This window comes from Pteropus alecto, unplaced genomic scaffold, assembly GCF_000325575.1.
Source record: "Pteropus alecto unplaced genomic scaffold, ASM32557v1 scaffold155, whole genome shotgun sequence".
NCBI lineage: Eukaryota > Metazoa > Chordata > Mammalia > Chiroptera > Pteropodidae > Pteropus > Pteropus alecto.
The window spans coordinates 2,608,051-2,630,526 of record NW_006438113.1 but is presented as its reverse complement, the minus strand read 5'-3'; the positions used below and the strand labels follow the sequence as shown (position 1 = coordinate 2,630,526).

At 33.6% G+C, this 22,476-nt stretch overlaps 1 protein-coding gene across 12 annotated transcripts in view; it reads left to right on the top strand.

The window, feature by feature from the left end:
• CCSER2 (coiled-coil serine rich protein 2) overlaps positions 1-22,476 on the top strand; it is a 170,424-nt gene that overhangs the window by 15,541 nt on the left and 132,407 nt on the right. For all 12 annotated transcript variants that reach the window (XR_003047383.1, XM_006915455.3, XM_025049343.1 and 9 more), the window contains one exon: positions 20,226-21,681. Coding sequence is in view for 11 of the 12 variants with exons in the window: in XM_006915455.3 (XP_006915517.1) it covers positions 20,265-21,681 (1,417 nt within the window). In the remaining variant the exon portion in view is untranslated. The remainder of the gene's footprint in view (positions 1-20,225; positions 21,682-22,476) is intronic.

Sequence of the window (22,476 nt, the reverse complement as noted above, 5' to 3'; positions counted from 1 at the left end):
CTATCCATCTACTTCAGCCTGCTTAGTCCATCATCATATCTCATCCTAGGTAGGATTCCTTCCTATTTAGCTTCTTAACTGATTTCCCTGCCTCCATGTTTTCTCTCTTCTAGTTCATGCTCCACCATAATAGTGAGAATGATCTTTTAGGAATGAAAATCAGATCATGTCACCTCCTGCTTATAATATTCAGTGGCTTTTAATTGCTCCAGAGTCCTCATTGCATAGCTAGCTCCTCTTCTTTTAGATCGCAACTTAAATATCTCCCATTGAGGTGCCTTCTTGATGCCCAGTCTGCTATTTTCTCCTATAACATTTCATTTTTTTTCCTTCACAGGACTTATGTTTTGTAATTATTTGTTTGTTTTTTTTTGTTTATTAATTTATTTATGTCTCCTACACTAGACTATAATTGCAAAAACCATAGGGGCCATGTCTGTTTTGTCAGCCTTTGTATACCTAGCATCTAGCACATTGCTAGGATCTTAGCAGGTAATTAATAAATATTTGAATACACGAATGAAAGGAAAGCTGAGAGATTGTCTAGCCCCAGTGCTTACCCAATGTAGAATCTGCACTATCTCTAGCAAGTGATTTTCCAGCTTGTTTTTGAATGCTTTCAGAGATGGACAGCTTAGTGTTTTATGTGTAATCTCATTTCGTTGTTTAGTCTAATTCTTATATTTTGAAAAGTTTTTCTTACTTGGGGCTGAAAACTGCCTTTCTGTTTTGCTCCGTCCATTGAACCTAGTTCTGCCCCTCATTAACACCTTAAACTATTTGACAGCAATAATTATATATTCTCTTGGTTTTTAAAATGCTTTACTTTTCATCATGTGACATGGTTCTTCACACATTTTGTAAATATCCATTTTGTCAGGGTAACTTTAAAAGTGGCGTAGTGAAGGATAAAGATGTTTATAAACTTTGGTCCAGTAATTCATGGTTAAATGATTTATAGCATATTAGTTCAATGTAATACACAGAAGTCATTAAAATAAATATAATGATAAAAATGTGGGAAATATTTATAAAATAATATTTTAAAATGTATAATATTATATTGTATCCAGGTAGTTATTATAGCAGACTAGGTATTTAGGTGTGATTTAGAAGGGTACCTGAAATAATGAGAACAATTGTATTAAGGTGGTGGAATTATAAGAAGTTTTAAAATAAAGATTATTTTATAGTTTAATAAGAAAGGATAAAATGTAATGCTCAGAAGACTAGAGGTAAGTGAGAAGCTATAGTAGTCTGCATTAACACTCCTGATTTAAATACTGCATTTCTTTTAGTGTCGTTTAAGATTGCTTGTTTTTGTGTCCTTACCACACTGTTAACCCATTTGAACTTACCAAAAAAAATTGCTAAAGTGAAATTAAGGCACAAAATTTGTTCCCTTGAGATTTAAAAACATTTCAGTTTTTCCTCAGTAACATATCAAATTGGCTTAGAGACCTGAGATAAACTGAATGACCTAGGGATTGTTCAGGGCAATTCTTTGCTTTCTAAATTATTTCCAAAACCTCAAACTGCTAGTATAGTATTTGAATATTCTATACGAATACTATCATTCCTACTGTCCTGAAATAGGTTCATATTTTAAGATTATTTTCAATTAAAACTAATAAGTAGTAATTATAACTAAAGTTTAGAAAGCTATTTCTGAGAAATAGCTTGCTTAATATCACTAGCATATCTAAAAAACAAACTTAAAAATAAATTCATTCTTAGTTTTTACAGAAAAATTTTTAGAATTGAATTGTAGTAATGTCCAAACTTAAAGATGTTTATTTAGTACTTGGAAAGCTTTTTTCTCATAAAAGTATTATTTTATATTTGTCAACCAAAAATAATAGAAAATAGCACCATTGGATTTTAGTAATTAAATCCAGTAAATAAAATTGATTGAAATTATTCTCTTGATACGTGAAGAAAATCACATTTTGTTAGATGAGCGTTAAGGAGACAGGTGGATATTTAGAAAGAATGAGTGGCCTGAGACTAGAGTTTTTGTCTTATTCTTAGTATCTAGTAATTTGCTGGTTGTTTGATGGTTGTTAAATGGTTGTTAAATGAATTCTAAAAGAATTTCTGGGCATATCTGTGTCAGAAAAGCTGGCTTTGTGATCAACAAACTGTGAATGGTGATTCTCTTAACTTCTTTGACCTCAATTTTGTTTATGGTCTATAATATCCCAATTCTAAAATTCTGGTTCACTAAAATACACTATATGACAGAGTAGCATTTTCAAGGACATAAAGATACATTTTTATTTTTTATGTCTAATTTTATTTAAATAATTTTATAAGAAGCTATTTTTATATGGTTTATCTATTTTTCAAGGTGTATCTGTTTTCCTCAGGCATGTTTTTTTGATTCAGAAATAGAATGAAGAAAGAGGCCTTTTTTCCCCCTCTAACTGGGCAAGATTTGAAAAGACAGGAGAGATTAAATACTTTTTTTGTTTGTATGTACAACAGTACTGTCCATGATAGCCACTAGCCACATGTAACTATTTAAATTTAAATGAGTTAAATTTAAATAAAAATAAATATTGAGTTCCTTAGTCACCCTAGCCATATTCTAAGTGCTCAGTACCTACATGTGGCTAGTGGCCACTGTATTGGACGAGGAAGGTATAGAATATTTCCATTATTGCAGAAAGTTCTACAGACAGTGCTAGAATAAGAGATTGTATTGGATGGGATTGCTCATGAGAATGAAGACAGACAAAATGGTGACTTGTCTCCTTTTAAGTCTAAAGAGGCTAAATCATGAGGGAGAGGAGGTGTGTGAACAGGACCCCAAAATATAACAGTTCTTTGTACTGGCCAACAAGTAATCATTGTCTACTCAGGTCAGCTGGTTATGGCAGAAGCACTGGGGAAGCAGAAAGAATGAGTGGCAACTAGTGTGCAAGAAGGTTTCTGTATATGCAAAAGTTTGTTGGTAGGGTTTTTACATTTTAAGGAATACCTATGCAGAAAGAACTTCTTAGGCATTACATAAAAATTGTTTTATCCTTGGGTATTTCAATTTTATAATGTTTAGGACATTTTACATGCTACATACACATACATAACTGAAACTGAAGTGTTATGAAACACCCTCCACTAAGCATGATGCCTTCTGCTGTTTTCTGTTCTATCATTGTTGTATGTGTAGAAAAGATATTGACTCATTATTAAGTAGGAAAAGAATGTTTTAGGATATTACAAGCTAGGTACTAGGTATATCTTAAATATTATATTTCCAAAATATAAAGTGATTCTATGAAATGTTGCAAAATTAATTTTAAAACTCCAACTGAACATTATAAAAACTTCTGGAACCATCTTAGGTTACAGACAAAATGTAACCATCGTTAAGTTCTATATTGATTTTCCTTATATGAGACACTTACAAAAGCAAAAATGTTTACATAATACAATTACATTTTAGAGTATTGTTTCAGGTTTTAAAAAACATTATAGTAAAGCTTTTTACTCTGTCTCTAACTCCACTGACTGCAGCAAGACTCGTTTCTTTGATCTGAGGAATAAGACCATTACCACACACAAATGGAGTCACTCCACATGAAGAGACTGAGTTTGTCACCATTTTACAGTCTTTAATCTATTTTAATCTTTCATTGACGGCTTGATTATAGAATTTAGATAAAAGCCTTTTGAAGTAACCCAGATCATCTGTCCTCTTTTGCTGGCGTTTTCTCTTGTGCTGGTCCATTCCAGTATTTTGTAATTCACCCCAAATAAGATTATTCTTTTCACCTTCAGACAGTTTTGATTTTGATTTCTCAGTTACATTAATTAGAGTTTCCACTTGTGTTTTTCTCATTTAAACAAGCAATGCATACATGTATTTGTATACTCTTTCAACGTCTCTTTGCCTTTTGTTCTTTGGTAAGTTTTAGATTTTCCTGAACTTCACCTGCTTCCTCTTTACAAAAATATCAGTCTTCCTTCATCTGTTCTTTTGTCTCACTAAAAATTTTCTGGTTCACACTTTATAGCTACTTTTTTCCTTATTTGTTTCTTAACTTCCTTTTAATGATGAAACTGACTATATTCCAGTTCAGTATCTATCCTTTTAAGATTTCTTCTTCAAACTGCTGTTCAAAGCTACTTTCTGCATCACCTGAATCAACGAGTTCTACTTCTAGTGTTCTTATGTCATCTTCCTGTTTAGAGTGTTGCTTTTCATTTTCCTCAGTGGATTGCTTAGCCACATCTAATTTCTTTAGGTGGTAAGAAGTATTGACTTAATGCACAAGAAACTTTAATTCTTTTTTGTTTGTAGTTGTTGTCTGATTTGCACTCCATGTTCTATTCTCTTGGTTTTAGCTATGTTTGCATAAGGAGTTATTTTAAGATACAATTCCCGTTCATGTAATAATTGTTTAAAAATGATTTTTTTCTTATTGTGATATTCTTGACAAAAAATGCAGTTTTTTAAAATTGAAATAGTTGTCATACAATATCATATTAGTTTAAGTGTATAGCATAGTGATTCTACATTTATATACCTTACAGTGTAATCACGATATGTATAGTAACCATCTGTTATCACACAAAGTTATTACGATATTATTGACTATATTCTCTGTGATATATATTACATCCACATTGCTTATTCATTTGATAACTGGAAGTTGGTACCTATTATTCTCCTTTACTTTTTTCACCCCTGCCTTCATCCATCAGTTTGTTCTCTGTATCTATGAGCCTGTTTCTGTTTTGAAAAATTGGCATTTTTATATTGTTATTTTTAGTTCTTCAAGAGGCTCTGGTAACTTTTTTTCCTTCTAATTTTGCATACCTGTGTTTGGTGACTACATTTTTTCTCAGCCCACACCTTTTCCTTATATTCTTCTAAAAGTTTCTCCAAAGTATTGATTTCTTCTAACACTATATTATTATTTTTTTCTATTGAAATTGACTTTACAGTTACTTAGAATAATTCTTAAACATTTCTCTTCCTGTTCTATACAAACTTAGAGAAGATACAGATTTTCTGATTTGTGCTCCACAAATAGTTCTTGAATATTTTTAATGTTAAATTTGATTGTTTCCTTCCCCACCCATTACAAAACTAAACACATCCATTACATAATCTTTTCCTGCAGTTTGCCACCCCCAGGATCTCAGCTACCTGGTCCAGCACTAGAGAAGTTACTGGGAAAAGAATGGAGTAGTCCATTCTATTTCAGTCTTTTCATTTACAAAAAAAAAAACTTGCTTGTTCTAAAATAATAAGTTAATATCATGATCGGCAGTTCAAAAACACAGGTGTACTGAGTGTTAGCTTAAGAAAATGAATTGGAGAGAGGCCATAGAGGGTAATAGTTAAATTTCAGTCCTGGCCCCCACCATTTACTAGCTGTATGATCTTGGGAAAACTACTTAACCCTTTTACATTTAGTTTCCATGGTGGTAAAATAAAGGTTTATTTACTTCATAAAGTTGGGAAGCTTCAATAGATTAATATATATGAAACCCTCAAATAGTGCCTAATACATGGTAAGAGCTATAAAAGTGTTAGCTGCTATTGCTGCAGCTGCCACCACTACTTACCATATGCAATGCCACTGACTTGGGTTCAGTAGTCTTGGTTCTTTATTATCTGTATGAACTTGGACAAGTTACTTAGCCTCTGCAAACCTCAGTTTCTTCACCTCTGAAATGGGAATAAATGTACCTGTCCTGTATTGTAGTGAGGTTGAGATATGATCATTCTTATAAACTACATAGTACAGTGCTATGCATACTGTTGATAAAATTAGCTATTATCATTAAGGTCCCTCATAGTTATGTTGTCTGCTTTTTGTCTTCAGCAGGGACAATCAGATCTTTCTATCCTCCTGGTCCCATAGGAAGGAGAGTTTCTTGTCTAGGTCATGGAGGCAGTGCAGAGCCTACCTTCCACAGATGTTCCTGTCTCTTGGGATATCAGCCTGCATCAGCCCCAGAATATCATTTATTTGTATACACTGTTATGTGTCAGACTCTGTGCTAGATGCTAATAATTTTTAAATTTCATCTTTTAATTAGGCTACTGATTACATCATTTTGAAATTATTTGTGTTGCCCAAGTTCCCCATGCTTTTGCTGGTTGAATTTGCTCATAACTTTTAGTAAGACCTAGTCCCTGTCTTCTCCAGCCTCATTTAGCTGCAAGCACAATTCCCACACTCCTGAATAAGGTGGGTGGGCGTGGCCTGCAATTAATGTGTCTACTGTGTTCAGTGTTCTCGGATCCCTGAGTGATGTTCCTGTCACGCTGTTACCTTTTTCTCAACTTGGCTGTAAATCAGAACCTCTGCTTTGTTTTCCAGTCTAGCATTCCAGGTATCATAATGGGACTGGAAGCTTACCTTGATCTTATATCCTGTCTGATCTTGCTCCAGCTATCGTTCCCAATATTTTCTTTATTTTTAACTTTTTTTTTTAGCTTTTCCCTGCACATCTTAGAAACAGAAAAGAGGGTAAAAAATTAGGAAAAATAAAACAAAACTATTGCCATTATGTCCTCTTAAGTTACTATCTTTTTCTTTTTTGTCTTTGAAAGAATGGGTTGATTCCATTTCTTTATCTTTTTTTTTTTTTACCCTTGAGCTCCCTATAGTCAGTTTTCTGTGGCATATCTTGTCTCCTGAAACTACTCTGCACAGATGACCACACTTGCAAACTACCAAGTCCAATCATTCTTTTCAGTTTTTAGTTTTTCAAGTGGAATTTGATACTGCTGCCTGTTACCATTTTCAGATTCTCTTGCATTTCTCTTCTTTCCTGTTGGATTATACATTCTCAGCTGTCTTCCCTCCCCTCCCCTCCCCTCCCTTCCCGTCTCATTCCTTCCCATTCCTTCCCATTCCTTCAGTGTTTTTGATTCCCTTGGTAGTGTCCTTCAACTTTTTCTTCCCTTGTTCTACATCTTCCCCTGGTTACCTCATCTGTTTCTGGTGGAACATTTGACTTTTATTTCTGTACTGACAATTCTCAAATCATCATCTCCCATTTAGACCTTGTCCTTGCGTTTCAGACTCCTTTATGTGACTAGTAAATACTCTAACCTGCACCCCCTGTAGGTACCTCAAAGTCACCTTGACATGATAAGTTCCTGATCTTTTCTTCCATACATAATGTTTGCCCTCAGTTGAAGATACCACCCTTTGTTCAGTCAGACAAGCCTGGAATCCCAAACCCTTCTTCTCTTTAATCTCCTACACCCAATCAGTCAGTCATTCATCCATTTATTCATTAAATTTTTTGCCTATTGTTACAACATTCTTAAGATTAAATATTGCTGATATCTTTTGTATTTGTAACTTTTCTCTAGCCTTTTTGCTAATCTTTGCTATCTTTCTCATATTATAACCTCCTAACTTATCTCTCTTTCTCTTGTTTATTGAAATCAGAGTGACTTTTTAAAATTGAGGTCAGATCATTATTTTCTGGCTTAAAACCCTTTGATTTCCTAACTGTTCATAGTAAAGTCCAAATTTCTTAGTATGGCACATAAGGCCTCCCACAGGCTCTGTTTTCTCCAGTGTTCTCTTTTTCCTGCTGCATTTCTTTGAACTCTGTTCTCTACCCTTGTTTAATTTATGACAGTTTCTTGAATTTGCCCTGCTGGTTCTGTGCTTTTGCTTATGCTCAGGATGTATTGCTTTTCACATTCAGTGTTTTTATCGTTATTTACTTTCTGTCATTTGAGAGCCAGCTCAAGCATTGCCTCCTCTATGAAGCCATTTATGATATCCCCTTCTCTAATTAAGCATTTTCTTTTTTGTGCCTCCATGTACTATCTCATACTCTCCTCTATAGCAATTAAAGCAATTCATTGACTTTTTATTGTCTATGTTTTTTCTCTGTATTGGAGTGTCTTATTGTATCCATAGTCTGTAGCACAGTCTGGTTCATAATAGGCTTTCAATAATCATTTGATGACGGGATGAATAAATCATAAGTCATTACTATAATGAGAACATTGCTTCCTTTCCCAGACCATGAACTTTTCCTAACAGGTATTATATCTTATCTTGTTTATTTTTCCGGATCTTGTCATAGATGCTGAATATAAAAGTGTTGTAGTAATTAATCTGAGGTGCAGATATACAGTGGATTAAGCAGGGCTTCCCTGCAGAGAAGGAAGTTGAATTGTGTTGCCCCAAGCACAATAAGATTATTCTTATATTCCAGGGCTCACATCTTAAGAAATGGTCAATTTACAGATGGAAACATTGCAGCTAACTTTAATTTCTTTGATGTTTGCCAAATCAAGAAGATTCTCAGTGTCAGTATTCTGTGGATTGATTAAATGTTAACTAGTTTGAGGATTTTTACTCTTTAAAAAGATTGAAGTATGGGTGTCCTAGGTGCTATTAAAACTTGTGGAGTAATTATCTAAAATATTTTGTAATTAAATCAGATGAAGAGTCAGCATTTAAAGAACACAGACAGACTTTATGTCTCATTTCTTTTTTAATTTAGTTGTTTTTTTTTAATGCTTTATGCCAAAAGCATTAGGTTTCTTCTAAAAAAAAAAAAAAAAAAAAAAAACTAAGAAGTTAGGTGTCGTGGATATGGACAGGGGTTGAGATTCCAAGTTTGAATAAATTATTAATCAAGAAGGAAGCCATCAGGGAAGAAATTGGTTTGTTAATTGGGTTTAATAACAGTGTGGTTGTGGAAGGGTAGGAAAAAAATCAATATCATGAATTTGGTACCTGTTTTAACCTAGGAAAACAGGAGCTTATAATAAGAAGCTTATTAGCCAGTTCTGTAGGACCTCAGATAGTAGTTGAAATATACTTCCTTTTTTGTGTCAAGCTGTGTTAGGCTTTTTATGTGTTGATATTTTGGATTTGAGGTAAAACTCAGGGTTCTCAGCAAGACACTGTGAAGGCAGATGCTATTCATTCTTGCTTTCAGCCTATATTCATAAAACACCAGTTATGTGCCAGGCTGTGTCCTAGGGTTGGAGTGAAGAAACAAATGAGTGAGTCATAGTCTATGTTCTCAAAGAACTAGGCCTCCAGTGATGGGAACATAAACCTGGAGTGGTCTGAGGAACACTTCTTGGCTTGTTAAAGAGAAATAGGAGGACACAATCTAGCCTGATCACTTGGGTTCTGCAAAGATTGTGTGATGCTGTAAAGAATGTGTGAAGGATTAGGGGTTATGCATTTTGAGCAGAAAAAACTATGTACAAATACATGGTGGTGGGACAGCTTGGTCTGTTGTGGGAGCTGTGAGTCCCCAAACTCTTCAACAAATCAACCGTGATGTAAGTAGTGGAATAGTCCACTGTCCATAGAAACCTTGAAAGTTCCCTGATCCCTGCTACTCCCTCCTGGTCGAACTTGGTTCTCAGGGTATGCCCTGAGACCACCTTTTGATACCTGTTATTTTTATTTTTAGCATATTTTACTGTCTAGACTCTTAGCTCTGTAAATAGAGGTTCATGTCTGTTTTAGTCACAGCTATATCCCCAGTACCTTGTACAGTGGCTGGCACATAATGAGTGTTCAGTAAATATTTAGGCAACAAATAAATGATATTGTGGATAACATTGTAGTAGTGTTATGGAAAGCATACAGTAATAGCTTTGTTGGAGAAGAGACTGTGACTTAATGCGTGTTTTTAGCTATGGCTTCTTTTCCTTTAATTTCAAACCCAGATTTTTTTCCTTTTCTTATTAGATGGAGTTTAGCCTTCTAGACTTCATGGAGAACACGCTTGTCTCTTAAATAGCTTACCTATATTTCCCCTGCTTCCAGTGATTCAGAGGACATGTATAACTGCAAAATGGGACATCTTGTATGAGATAATGTTCAGTTAGCACATAGGTTAAAAATCTTGTAAAGTCGGAATTGCTCTTGAAAAATCAAATGGTGACCTAAAGTTAACCTAATCCTTTTTTGTAGCTTTGCTTGAATGTCATTTCAAGTAGCTGGCTTATTCAATAAAAAAACTGTCTTCAGATAGGAATGTCACACTCTTGGTAAAGAAACATGCTCATGCTGACAGGCATATATAACCTGAGACTTATTGAGGAAAAAGTTTCATACCTTCCCTGGTATTTTTACTTTGTTTTGTTCACATTTACTAAAACTTATGAGTTTAAAGTGAGTAGAGGAGCTTTATTTCCAAAGGATTAGTTAATTTAGGCATTACTGTACTAATATTTTATGTGATTGAGACATTGATGGGGAACCTGATTTCTCTGCTTTATGGGCACCTGTAGCTTTGAAGGATCTAGAACAAGGTGAATGTACAGTCACCTGAAATTTTGTGAGAATGGAAGACTGCAATCCAGCTATTCTTTTAACTAGAAATCTCTAATCAATATTTTACTGAAATAATTGAGTCATTATAATAACTCCGAGAAAGATCCTGTGATCTTGAGGTGGTTTCTGAATCATCAGAAAAAGCTTACATTAGGTGTCACTGTAGGTCTAGCACCATGTGTATTATTGGATTCTAAATATTACTTAGTATTTGGTTATCAGAACAATTTGTTCCCTGATTTCATCTGGTTGGTTTATTATTTAAACATTCATTGTTCAGTAATATTTGTGATTAATATTAAAATAGGAGCTTTGTAATTTAATATAGTGTCTTGTATTAAATACTGTGCTTTTAAAGCTTACGTACAAGGGATTTGGGGGTGTTATAGACAGGCTTTGTGCCATGCTGGTATGAAACTGAAAGTGGATGCATCACATGGTGGCTTGGTTGGATACATCGCATTGTGACCTAGCTATTATGGAGGGAACATTTTGTTGTACTTAAAAAAAATATTTACTATCTCACTTGTGTAAATTACAACGTAATGTTCTTTTGCATCATCTCTGAGCTTTGTATCAGGGTGGCACTCAGGTGTGGTATAGGTCAGCGATGCCTGTTGCTCATGCTACTTGCTGATAGTGTTTTCACAAAATATCTCTTGGTGAACGTCAAAACAACAGGGCCAGATTGGCTTTATTAGATTACTCTGCTAACCTGAAAATAGTGCAGCCTAAGATAAAAGCCATGATTAGGTACTATTATTTATCCATAATTTATGTATGAAAAAACAGATTTACTGAGACCATGTAATTTGTCCTAGGCCACACTCCTAGGAAGTGGTGAGCCTGTTTCTAATCTGGGCAACTCCACAACCCTCTTACCCATTACTCTTTACCACTCTCCAAGATAGTTTTCCTCTGGCTGGAACTTCTCCAGCCTTGATCAGAGCAGTTTTTGGTTTATGGTAATGCTAATTTAAGAGCCCTTTATCCTTTGTAGGAGGAATTAAATGTAGAGATCCAGGCTTTGCAGGAGTGGGATGGGAGGGGGGAGGGGGAGGGGGTGAAGGAATATATGAGAATGAATGCTAAGTGGAGGAGGATAATGTAGAATGTGTTGCAGTTTATTACAGATCTTTTTCTCTTATGGAAGCATCCTTATTTAGGGTTTACTTTTTTAAAGGAAAATTTATATATGGACTCTTTCAAACATAATGAGAAGAGAAAACAGTATGGCAAACCCCCCAGTGTGTTATCACTCAGCCTTTAACAGTTATCAGTATTTTTTTTTTTTTATCTATAACACCTGTTTTGAGGGAGAATAGAAATTTTAATAGAGTATTTCAAAGCAAATTCTTTCATGTTTTAAGACTTTGATATTTGGAGTGTAACTTAAAATAGACTTTTTTTTTCCCAAGTATGATCCTTATACTCTTTTCACTCCCAACAAAAACTGTAAAGTCCTTAATATGATTCAGTTTTCATTCCATGTTCAATTTCCCTGAATTGTTGTAAAAACAATTTTTTGTTACTGGGAGTTTGATTAAATTAAGATCCATACATGGTCCACACATCGCATTCTGTTAATTTGTCTCTTAAACTTGTAACATTTCCTCCCCATTTATTTGTTGAAGAAAGAAATGGAATCCTTCTTTTTGTAGAATTTTCACATTTTGGGTTTGGTTATGTCCTTATGTTGTTTAACATGTTTTTCTATTCTTTATCTTTCTTGTAAACTAATAGATCATTAGATTCAGATTCAGCTTGTTTTGGCAAGACTATTTCATGCATGGTACTGTGTATTTACTCTTATCTCGTAATGGGATGTTAAGATTGATTCAGGTTCAGGTGTCTTTTTCACCTAATGAATTGATCTGGACTTATTAGTTTGTTAGGGGTTGCTTGGTAAACAGCAGATATATCTGATTTTCTTATTTTGTGATTCCATCATTTTTCTGCATTTATTAGTTATGATTCTTCTGTGGAGAAACCTTTCATCATCGATTATTTGATACCTTGAAATATAGAAAAGGTAGGAGGGTTTGCTGCCCCTTCCCCAGCAATTTAAGGCTTTGCTTTATAGGATAGGAGGATGCAGGGAAATGAGCAGGGGTTTGTCCTGGTCCCCAGCATAGCCTCTGATCATCACCTTCTGCATGCTTGTGAGCTTGAGGAGGAGCTCTCATCATTCCCTTGAACACTAGGTTGAGACACACAGAGAAGAGCTTGCTATTCCAAATTAACATGTTACTCCACATTTGGCTTTTAAGCATCCGCATCCGTAATAATGTAGCTTATTACTCCTTATGGTGGTCACTCTTTCTCTTGTACTTTTCCCAAAGTGAAACTGTTAAAATGTCTTTGTCTCTTCTTGGAAGATCTTGGCCCCCTTTGGAATTTGGCTTACTTGGTTGCCTTATGATGTCAGCTCTCTCTGATGGGCTCAAGAAAAGTTAGGATTTTGAAGATTATCTGGTTCTTTCAGGTTGTTAGGTAGTAGCAAAATTCATTGCAGCTGTTTACATCCAAAGTGGAAGTGGAAATGGAAGTCTTACCTTCCTATGTACACTTTAAGTATTTAGATTCTTTTATTTAAAGGATCTTACTAGATTCATCTATGTTGTTGCATGTACTCAGTAGTTAACTCTTTTTTTAAAAAATTATTATTGCTATGTTTGCTGTTTTATGTCAGAATTACTATTAAAATTTATTTTTGTATGATATTATACTTTTAATACATATAAATTTTGACAGAAATGTTTCATTTTGGGGATATTTATTGATTGTCATATATTGAACAAGCTTGGGGTTGGGTAATGTATACTGATGTATCAAACCCAGTCTGTGCTATCAGTGAATTTACAGCCTAGTAATTTTCATCCATATTAATGTTACCCAGTCCTGTTTACTCTGACACTTGATCCCCCAAACCCAGTCCTCATTGCCTATTTAATTTAGGAACTTTGCTCTAGCAGGCCCTAAATAGACCAAAATGCTAAACAGTTGCATGCTGTGATTTTTCAAGCACCTACCGTTTGTAAAATGTTTATGCTTAATCGTTATGCCTGTACACTATTTTAAAAGGCAGAGTTACTACTCAGGTGTTAGGATTGGTCATTATTCAAGCAATTTGGCACTTATCATCTTTACATAGCCCTCAGCATCTTAATGTCATTTGCATGCCCCACACAGTTATTTGAGTTTTACATGAACTAAATGATAACATTTGGAGGGAGAGTTTTTGTGGTTTGGCCAGGGGTGCTTCTCTTTATCTGCTAGTATTCTCCTTGTCTTTTAAATTAAAGTTTCAGGAATATGCCTGGAATCTACATTTAATATTATTATTTAATGTTCCTAAGCCACATATTAATTTAGAGCCTAACTTTCACAAGTTGCTTTGATCCCCATATGTCTGAGTAAAAAGCTGTTGCTGGAGGACAAAAAGGTCAGCTTGGTAAAATAATGCGGCTTTGTTGAGATTGATATGCTCTCTTTCAAACCATGAAGAATCTGTAATGAAGTCGTATTGTTTTAAACCTTTTCTTTCAGCTGCAGGTGTCATTTTTGCTTATTTATTTGATATAATCAAGCCTTTGAATCAGCATATGCCACAGATGAAAGCCAGGAAAAACAGGGCAGAAGGGGATATGGGAGAAATGGTTGAGTAGCACAAGGTGTTTTTTTTTTTAAATTAAGATAATAGTAATTTGAATGTGAAAGCAGGTTTTAAGAAGTGACTGGTTATGGGCATGTAGTCATCAGTATTGCTGTTCAGTCAATTGATCTTGGAGTCAGTAGTGAATTTATGCCTATGTAAATCCCTAAAAACAGGCAATTCATACTTTCTGAAAAAGCAATTTGAAAGCTAAAAAAGGAATGTGAGTAGGTGGTTCCTCAGATAAAGTTATGGATATGAAAGAAGTTTGAACAAGTGAAAGCTTGTACAGTTTCTCTGCAAAATTTCTTTAATTAATACCTAGGTTCTTTGTATAGTCTTTATGCTTCTCTAACCTTGGCTATCCAGTCCCTTCCTTTACTCTTGACCCTAGATATCAGTAAGCTTCTCATAATATTTCATTCCTTTGTCAGGAAGGCAGCCTGCATGGACCCTAGATTCAGGTAGACTTGAACCTGAATCCTCTTCAATCTTTTAGGAAATCGTGAATTTAGACAAGTATTTTAGCCTCGGAATCTTGGTTTATCTATTTAACATGGAATAAAATCTATTACCTTATATCGTTTTGAAAATTAAACAAGGATAGAGTGGTAAGCATAGTACCTATTGCATAAATGCTCAGTAATGTTTGTGCCTTTTGCCTTCTCATCCAGCTCTGTCGATTCCTTTTAAAAGAAAAAAACTTTGATTTATTATTTTTAAAAAGGAATTTATTAGTTTTGAAAATTCTTTCAAATGTGAAATACCAGTATTGTAAATGTGCTATACTTTTAAAAATTATTCTTACAGAAGCTAGCTCCGAAAATATCAGACATTTCTAAGCCCCATAATAGGTAGTATTCTTAGTTTAGCATTGAAGTTCACAGGTAATATTGAAGTGTTTCAGAGAAGATTATATCATTAGATTTTGTAGCCAACGTGTACTTTATCAAATTATTATGATTGCATTATTTGTTTAGCAAAAGAGTATTTATTTATAATTAAATATATTGAGATAACATTGCTTAATATTATATCAATTTAAGATAGAAAACATTATAATTTGGTATCTCTGTACTCCATTGTGTGCTTACCACCAAAAGTCTAGTTTCCTTCTGTTACCATATATTTGACCCCATTACCCAATTTGCCTGCCCTGTCTAATCCCCTTTTCCCTCTGGTAACCACCATTTTGTTATCCAATTCTATGAGTTTATTTTTGTTTTGTTTTGTTATTTCGTTTGGTACTTTTTCATTTTATATTCCACATATGAATGAAATTATACAGTTTTGTCCTTTTCTGTCTGACTAATTCCACTCAGCATAGTACCTCAAGATCCATTCATGTATTCACAGAAGGCAATATTTCCTCTTTCTTATGACCGAGTAGTATTCCATTGTATATAAATACCACATCATCTTTACCCATTTATCAGTTGACATATCAGGTAAAGTGCATCAAAGATAGCTAAAATGAGGCAGACTCACAACGTCTGTTTTATTTCATTTCAACATTATAAGCAAATGTAGGAGAAAGTTTCATGAATATTTAAAGTCAGAAGGTAACTCATCAACAAATGAAGTACAATAGACATAATATAAGCAGATATGGAAACTTTACAGTTGAGCCTTCATTAGTTCTGACTTAAGACCACCATCCACGATGATTGATACTATTTATGGTGCAATTATTTGTACATTTAGAAAGTAAATATTCTTGATAGGAAACAGTGCATTCAGGCTGTAATCTTTTATTTTTTCCAGGTGGTAGCACTGCGTACACTTTGTAGTAACAGTGTGTCTTTCTTGTGTGCTCTCTTTATTATTAATACTTAAGTTATTAATACTTAAGATGTTCTTGGGAGATAATATACATTTCCTTTATTTTACACAGTAAAATAGAGGCATAGAGAAGGGAAGGAATAGAATGTTCTGTCCTTGGTCTACTTATGACAGTCAGGGAAATGTTAAAGCTTTTCTGACTCACAGACTGACTCAGCAAAGGACAGAATCTTTAATGTGTATTATTTGCAAAATGACCCTAATATCTAATATCATTACCAGTTTCCTTATGGTTACCCTGAAAGTATCTGTAGGTACAGGAGTGTGTTTACTTTGTTATAGGTCAAATAGACATGCACACAATTGTAATACAGACTGAGCTATATTATTGGTGTAAAGAGAATAGAGAAGGATGCAATATTAATTTTAACTGTGAAGGTTTGTGGTATAGGGATTGTCGACCTTGAGGTTAGGGCCTTCAAGGTAGTCTTTACAAAAGTGTAAATTATTGAAAATGTAGAATGGATGGAATGACAAACATTACATTTTGGCTTGAATAGTATGCAAAGATAGGGTATAGAATCAAATAGAGAAGCTTGATCTCTGTACAGTGGATTTTGGGTTTTATTTTGCTGTTCCTAGGCCACACATGGTTTTTAATCAGAATGATATGATCAGGCCTATGCTTTAAGAGAATAACTATTGACAGTTTGTGTCTTGATATTGTAGGAAACCTTTGTAGTAATACAGAAAGAGATGATGGGGGTATAAGAACTAGAATTATGAAATGGAAGGTAGTGAATTTAGAATCAATTTTAAAGACGTCATTGGTAGGTGAAACATACTAAATTGAGATTGAGGTCTGGAGAAATTGAAATGGTAATTTATAATGAAGTAATACCTATTGAATAAAAAATCCTTTTTGTTTTTTGTCCAAACGTTTTCTATTTTTATGTCTTCAAAATATGTTTTATATAATAAACTTAATTAAAATTTTTTTTTGGTTAGATTGAACTGTTAAGAGTCTTTTGGTATTGAATAGATAGTTTTTGTTTTAAAATGCAGGATTTTTTTTTAGTTAGAACTTTTTAAATGGAAAAATATGAGTATATTTATGTATTTAAAATGATTTAAAATGATTTAAAAATAAAGTCTTCCTTCTGCCTTCTCAGTTCTCTAATGGTAACCACTATTAATATTTTGTTGTGTTTACATATATTTTTATGTGATCTCTTTCTCCTCTATCCTTAATTACTTTTATAAAATGGGATCTAATGTACAGTTTCTCAAATTTGCAAAAATGAACATGTTTATGTATGTGTCCAAAAGATAGTCTTTCTCTACCCTGGAATAACAAGAAGCAAAAGCAGATAAACTTGAAATTATGCTTTGTTATCAATGTTTTAGTGTTCTCTCTTAACTTAGAAATGATCTAGTGAGCCAATGATTATCAATTAATTCAAATTAATGTTAATCCAAGGTTTTAAAGTTACCTTTAAAGTTTTTGGAAGTTATCTGTAAGCTAACTTACTATAAAACATAGTTATTGTTGAAATAAAAAGTTTGTCAGAATAATTAATTTAAACACAGGTTTACATTTTCATAATCTTAAACATTGTGTATGAGTAATACTGGCTTATTTGATCAGTAAGCCTATATACATTTCAGAAAAGTTACTCTAATGGAATAAAAATGTACACTTATATTATTCTTAACACAAATGAAAAATCAGAAGACAAACCTATTTTATTAAACTAGTTTTGTTTGCTAGACATTTGCCTTAATTACGTGAACTTGGTTCTTAAAACCTTTCTGAGTTAGTTTATGTAAGAATAATTTTAAGAAGTTTATTTAACATATTTAGAAGATCAGTTTATTTATTTTCTGGCAAGTTTAGTAATATTCAATTTATATAGGTGCATAATTATCTCTATAAGCCAATCAGAACAGAGTTGTTTTAAGAGACTTTATAATACAATTTATTAGTACCCAGTGGAGAAAGGAAAGTATTATGTACTCAAAATGAGAGGTAAAGGCCTTTCTGAATTATAGACAGCCATGTAGTTACTGAGAGAGCTTCCAATTCTACAGTTTTAGCCATGGCTAAAGAGTTAATACAGAAACACACAACTTGACCTGTCTAGGTACAAAAGAGCTATTCTCCTTCCTGTTGGCATGAATTTCTAAAATGATTTGAGCTCAAAATAGGTAAACAAAAGAGATAAATGAACACGTGGCTAATGAATCAGATTCTCCTTTTTCTCTCACCCAGCACAGACTAGATCTGTGTAAACCATTAGTTTGTTTACAGAGATCACTAAATGGAAGTCCATAAAATCAAATTCTCAATCATTGTTATCACCAATGGGGAATAACTTATTGACCATAAATAAACTAAAAAACAAAACAAAATTATAAGAGAGGAAGTTAAAATAGAAAGACAGATTTAGCAAAATTTGATTGTTCTTGATTCACTTCTGGAAGATAAGAAACATGTCTGTGAGGTGTACTACTCTGGCAAAGAAATTACTCAGTTCTGTTAGGTGAATCCATTGAGTATCTTGGGATCTCCAAAACTGTTAAAGGATAAATTTTAAAAGAGAATAAAATCATGACTCCCATTCAGATATCAAATGAACTTATGTTAAAGATATTATTTATCTCATTATTAACAAGGTAGTCAGAGATGTTACAGCTGGTAAAAAGAATGCAAAGAACAAGTCCATTTATAAATTTATAGATCAGAAATATTGAAGTAAATTTGCAGGTGGATGCAAAGCTGGCTTATTCCACAGTGGTGGAGGGAAGTCAGCTGAACTGGACAGAATTTATTTGCATGTCTGTAGACAAGAATTGTTTGCATTACCATTAGTTTTCTATGTGTTAACCACTGTCTTTACAGAGTTATGAAATAGCCCAGTGATAATTCCTGTAGGAGTAAATCATCCCTAGAGGCTCTAGCATTTCACTGGAAGGATATCCAGTAATCTCTTTTACTTATTCCAAAGTCTTGTAATTTCCTTTACAGAATGATTTTTTTTTTTTGCGCCTGTATTCCTGGAGAGTTATTTCTTTATTTTTGTTATTTTCTCTACTTAGACTGGATATGCACTTGGATCTATGGTTTATTTTATTTTTCTTTCTCTACTGTTGAGTTTTTTTCTTCTTTATGTTAGGGATATTTTCTATTATGTCTGTCTGCTTTTTCTATTCTATTTTTTAGTTATCCAGCTTCAGGGATACTAATCTCTCTGTTCAATCTCTGTCCTACATCTTCTATCTAATTGCTTTACTATCTGCCTTTTTTTCTCCTCAGTACTCAGGTTATCTTAAGATAACCTTGACATGAGTTTGATTTTCAGTTTTTGTTTTTGTTTTTTTTTTTCAAATTTATTGTTCTTAATTCCTTAGCTCTATAACTTTTTCAATTTACCTGTTTTGTCTTTTCATCTTTGAGCTTTTGTTTTATTAAATGTATGTTTTTAGTAGCTTGTTCTCTATTACAAAGAACTCACTGAGGGTTTTCTTATTTTCTTTTTTATGTTTCTAGTTTTATGCTCTTGTGTGCATTGAACCCTTTTTGTGTGTTTGTTGTTTTGTATTCAAAATAAACTTGAGAAGTTGAGATTAATAGACTAATCAACTTTATTAATTCATTTTATTTCTCACCCTGACACTAGCTATAGTGTCTTTTTATATTAATGGATGGAAATTCTTTTGAGGTCATTGCTTAAAATGACATCTGGTATTGATTGCAGCCCTTAATGCATTGAACCCTTTTTGTGTGTTTGTTGTTTTGTATTCAAAATAAACTTGAGAAGTTGAGATTAATAGACTAATCAACTTTATTAATTCATTTTATTTCTCACCCTGACACTAGCTATAGTGTCTTTTTATATTAATGGATGGAAATTCTTTTGAGGTCATTGCTTAAAATGACATCTGGTATTGATTGCAGCCCTTAATTCCAGCAGAATTTTTTTTTTTTTTTTTGGTGCTGATGTATTCTTTATCTCTATCCTTCTCATGAGTCTAATGATGAAAGTTTAAAAATGTATACTAGTTTTTATAAGATATGTGTGCTTTTTAAAGAACCCAAATCACATGTTCATATTTTTTAAAGGAGATAATATTGCCCAAAGTGAAAAAATAATGTGGATTGGAAATTGGAAGATGTGCTATAGAAGTGTTTTTTGTTTTTTCTTTTTATACAGTCTTTGGTAGTCTAATTTTATTATTTCTGGATTTTGCTATCATCATCCATAGCCCAAGTTTATAAAAGTGTTTATAAAAATGTTTTATTTATTTTATAACACCAAGTTACTCATTTAATTAGTATATTCAGTATTTACTAAGAGCCCTATAGGAGTCACAGATAGGTTTTGGACTTTGTTGCATTTGATTATATAAGAATATGCATTCTCATTATGTAATAATCTATGTAATTATCCTTATTTAGCAATGTTTAATCTACTTTTTTGTCTCCTCAGATTCTGTCCAATTTTAAGAACAAATGCACCTTCTAGCTCATGGAAGAAAAAACACAAATCAAGACAATTTTGGGTTCCAAGTTGCCGAAGTATGTAACAAAATCTGTAAGAAGTACACTGCAGCCAGTGCCAAATGGGACACCTGTTAATTTATTAGGAGCTTCCAAGAGTAGCAACGTCAAAAGTTACATCAGAAATAATGGCTCTGATTGTCCATCGTCCCATTCATTTAATTGGAGAACGGCAACTAAATACCAGCTTAGTGCACAAAGTGCTGAAGAGCCTAATGATACTGAAAGTTCATATGATAAAGTAATTGATCCTGAAAAACATGGATGTACTCAAGGAATGTTTGATAAAAATGGAATAAAAGGAGGTTTGAAAAGGGTTTCTTTATTCACATCAAAGTTAGCAAAGCCGTCCACTATGTTTGCGTCATCTACAGAGGAGTTAAAACAAAAGTCTTTGTCTGGACCACCTAATTTGGGTAAATTCACCAAAGGTACATTATTAGGAAGGACTTCATATTCTTCAGTCAGTGCTCCAAAATCACAGTTGACTGGATTTTATGGAAATCGATCGACTGGTAGCATACAAAGGCCTAGAGCAAACTCCTGTGCCACCAGAAGCAGTTCTGGAGAAAGCTTAGCACAATCCCTAGACAACATTAAATCTCTTACTTGTGAAAAAATGGTAAGGTCACAGAGTTTTTCACATTCCATTCAGAGTTCATTCCTTTCACCTTCATCTATAACTAGATCCCATTCCTTCAATAGAGCTGCAGATCTTATTAAGCCTTATCAGAACCAACAGCTTCCCATTAGGGTGCCTCTGAGGTCAAGTATGCTAACAAGAAATTCTCAGCAGTCAGAAGTACTCAATGGGAATGAACGTTTAGGGTATGGATTTAATAGACCTTATGCTGCTGGCGGAAAGAAGTTGGCTTTACCAAATGGCCCAGGTGTAACTTCCACTTTAGGTTATAGGCTGGTTCATCCTTCTCTTCTGAAATCTAGCCAATCTCCATTTTCTGGGACTATCACAGTTGATGGTAATAAAAATTCACCTGCTGTCACATGTGTAGAAGAAGATGCTGCACTTTTGGCTAAGGAAAGAGCTACTGATAAGGACCAAGAACTAATTGAAAATGATAGTTATAGAACAGAAAATGGCCAGACCATGAAGCATGATGCTAAAATTAGATACCTGAGTGATGATGTGGATGACATTTCCTTGTCGTCTTTGTCATCTTCTGATAAGAATGATATAAGCGAAGACTTTAGCGATGATTTTATAGATATAGAAGACTCCAACAGAACTAGAATAACTCCAGAGGAAATTTCACTCAAAGAAGAAAAGAATGAAAATGTACCACCAAAGGATATATTTGATTCCCCCAAGGAAAATGAAGAATCTTTCAGTAAAACTGATGAGTGGATAGATACAAGTGTCTCTGGTAAATATTAATATCCTTAACTTTGTTTGTTTTCTCCTAGATAATATAACTGAATTTACATTTAAGGTTATCTTCTGATTAATTCCAAGATCTGTTATCTGCCTTATGACTTTTGCTCCCTGTCCCCCTTTTTTTTACTTTATGTGAAGCAGCAGTAGTAAAACAAACAAACAAAAAACATTCTTTTCCTAAGGTATCTTACTTTTGATCTTTGATTGTTATACACAGGTTTATTCCTACTTTAAAAATTGTTTCCCACTTCTCACAACCAGTGCCACGCCATTTTAAACCATCTCTTCCCTTAGTGGTAGATCATTGCTATTTGTTAAGAGTAAAGCTATACCAAAGGATAAATGAGCTAATATAGGTTATGTCTAATCTAATGATATTTTTTATCCTAAGAAGTTTTTATTTTTTTTAAAGGAGGACTTAGATTTCTTGTTTAGCAAACTTTCTAGCTAATACTTTCAGAGGAACTTTATTTTTTTAATTGAAGAAAGTGAGATAGCACATGTTAGATATTTCCTCTTACACTTGGTTATTCTGGCACTAACTGCTGGAGAAAATTTATCCATGTGCCCACATAGCCTGAAAAAAGAGCAAGCTGAAGGGATTGGGTAGAGACATGTGGTCTGGTCAGGGGACTAGGCCATGTGTAGAGATGTGCATAGCATAAACCGTTGATTCTCTGAGGGTCTTCTGATTAGGAGTGACTGCCAGGACAGCTTTTTTTCCTGCAACTTCGAGGTTATAAATGATATACATGGAGTAAGGAGATTCCTGGCTAGTGCTTAA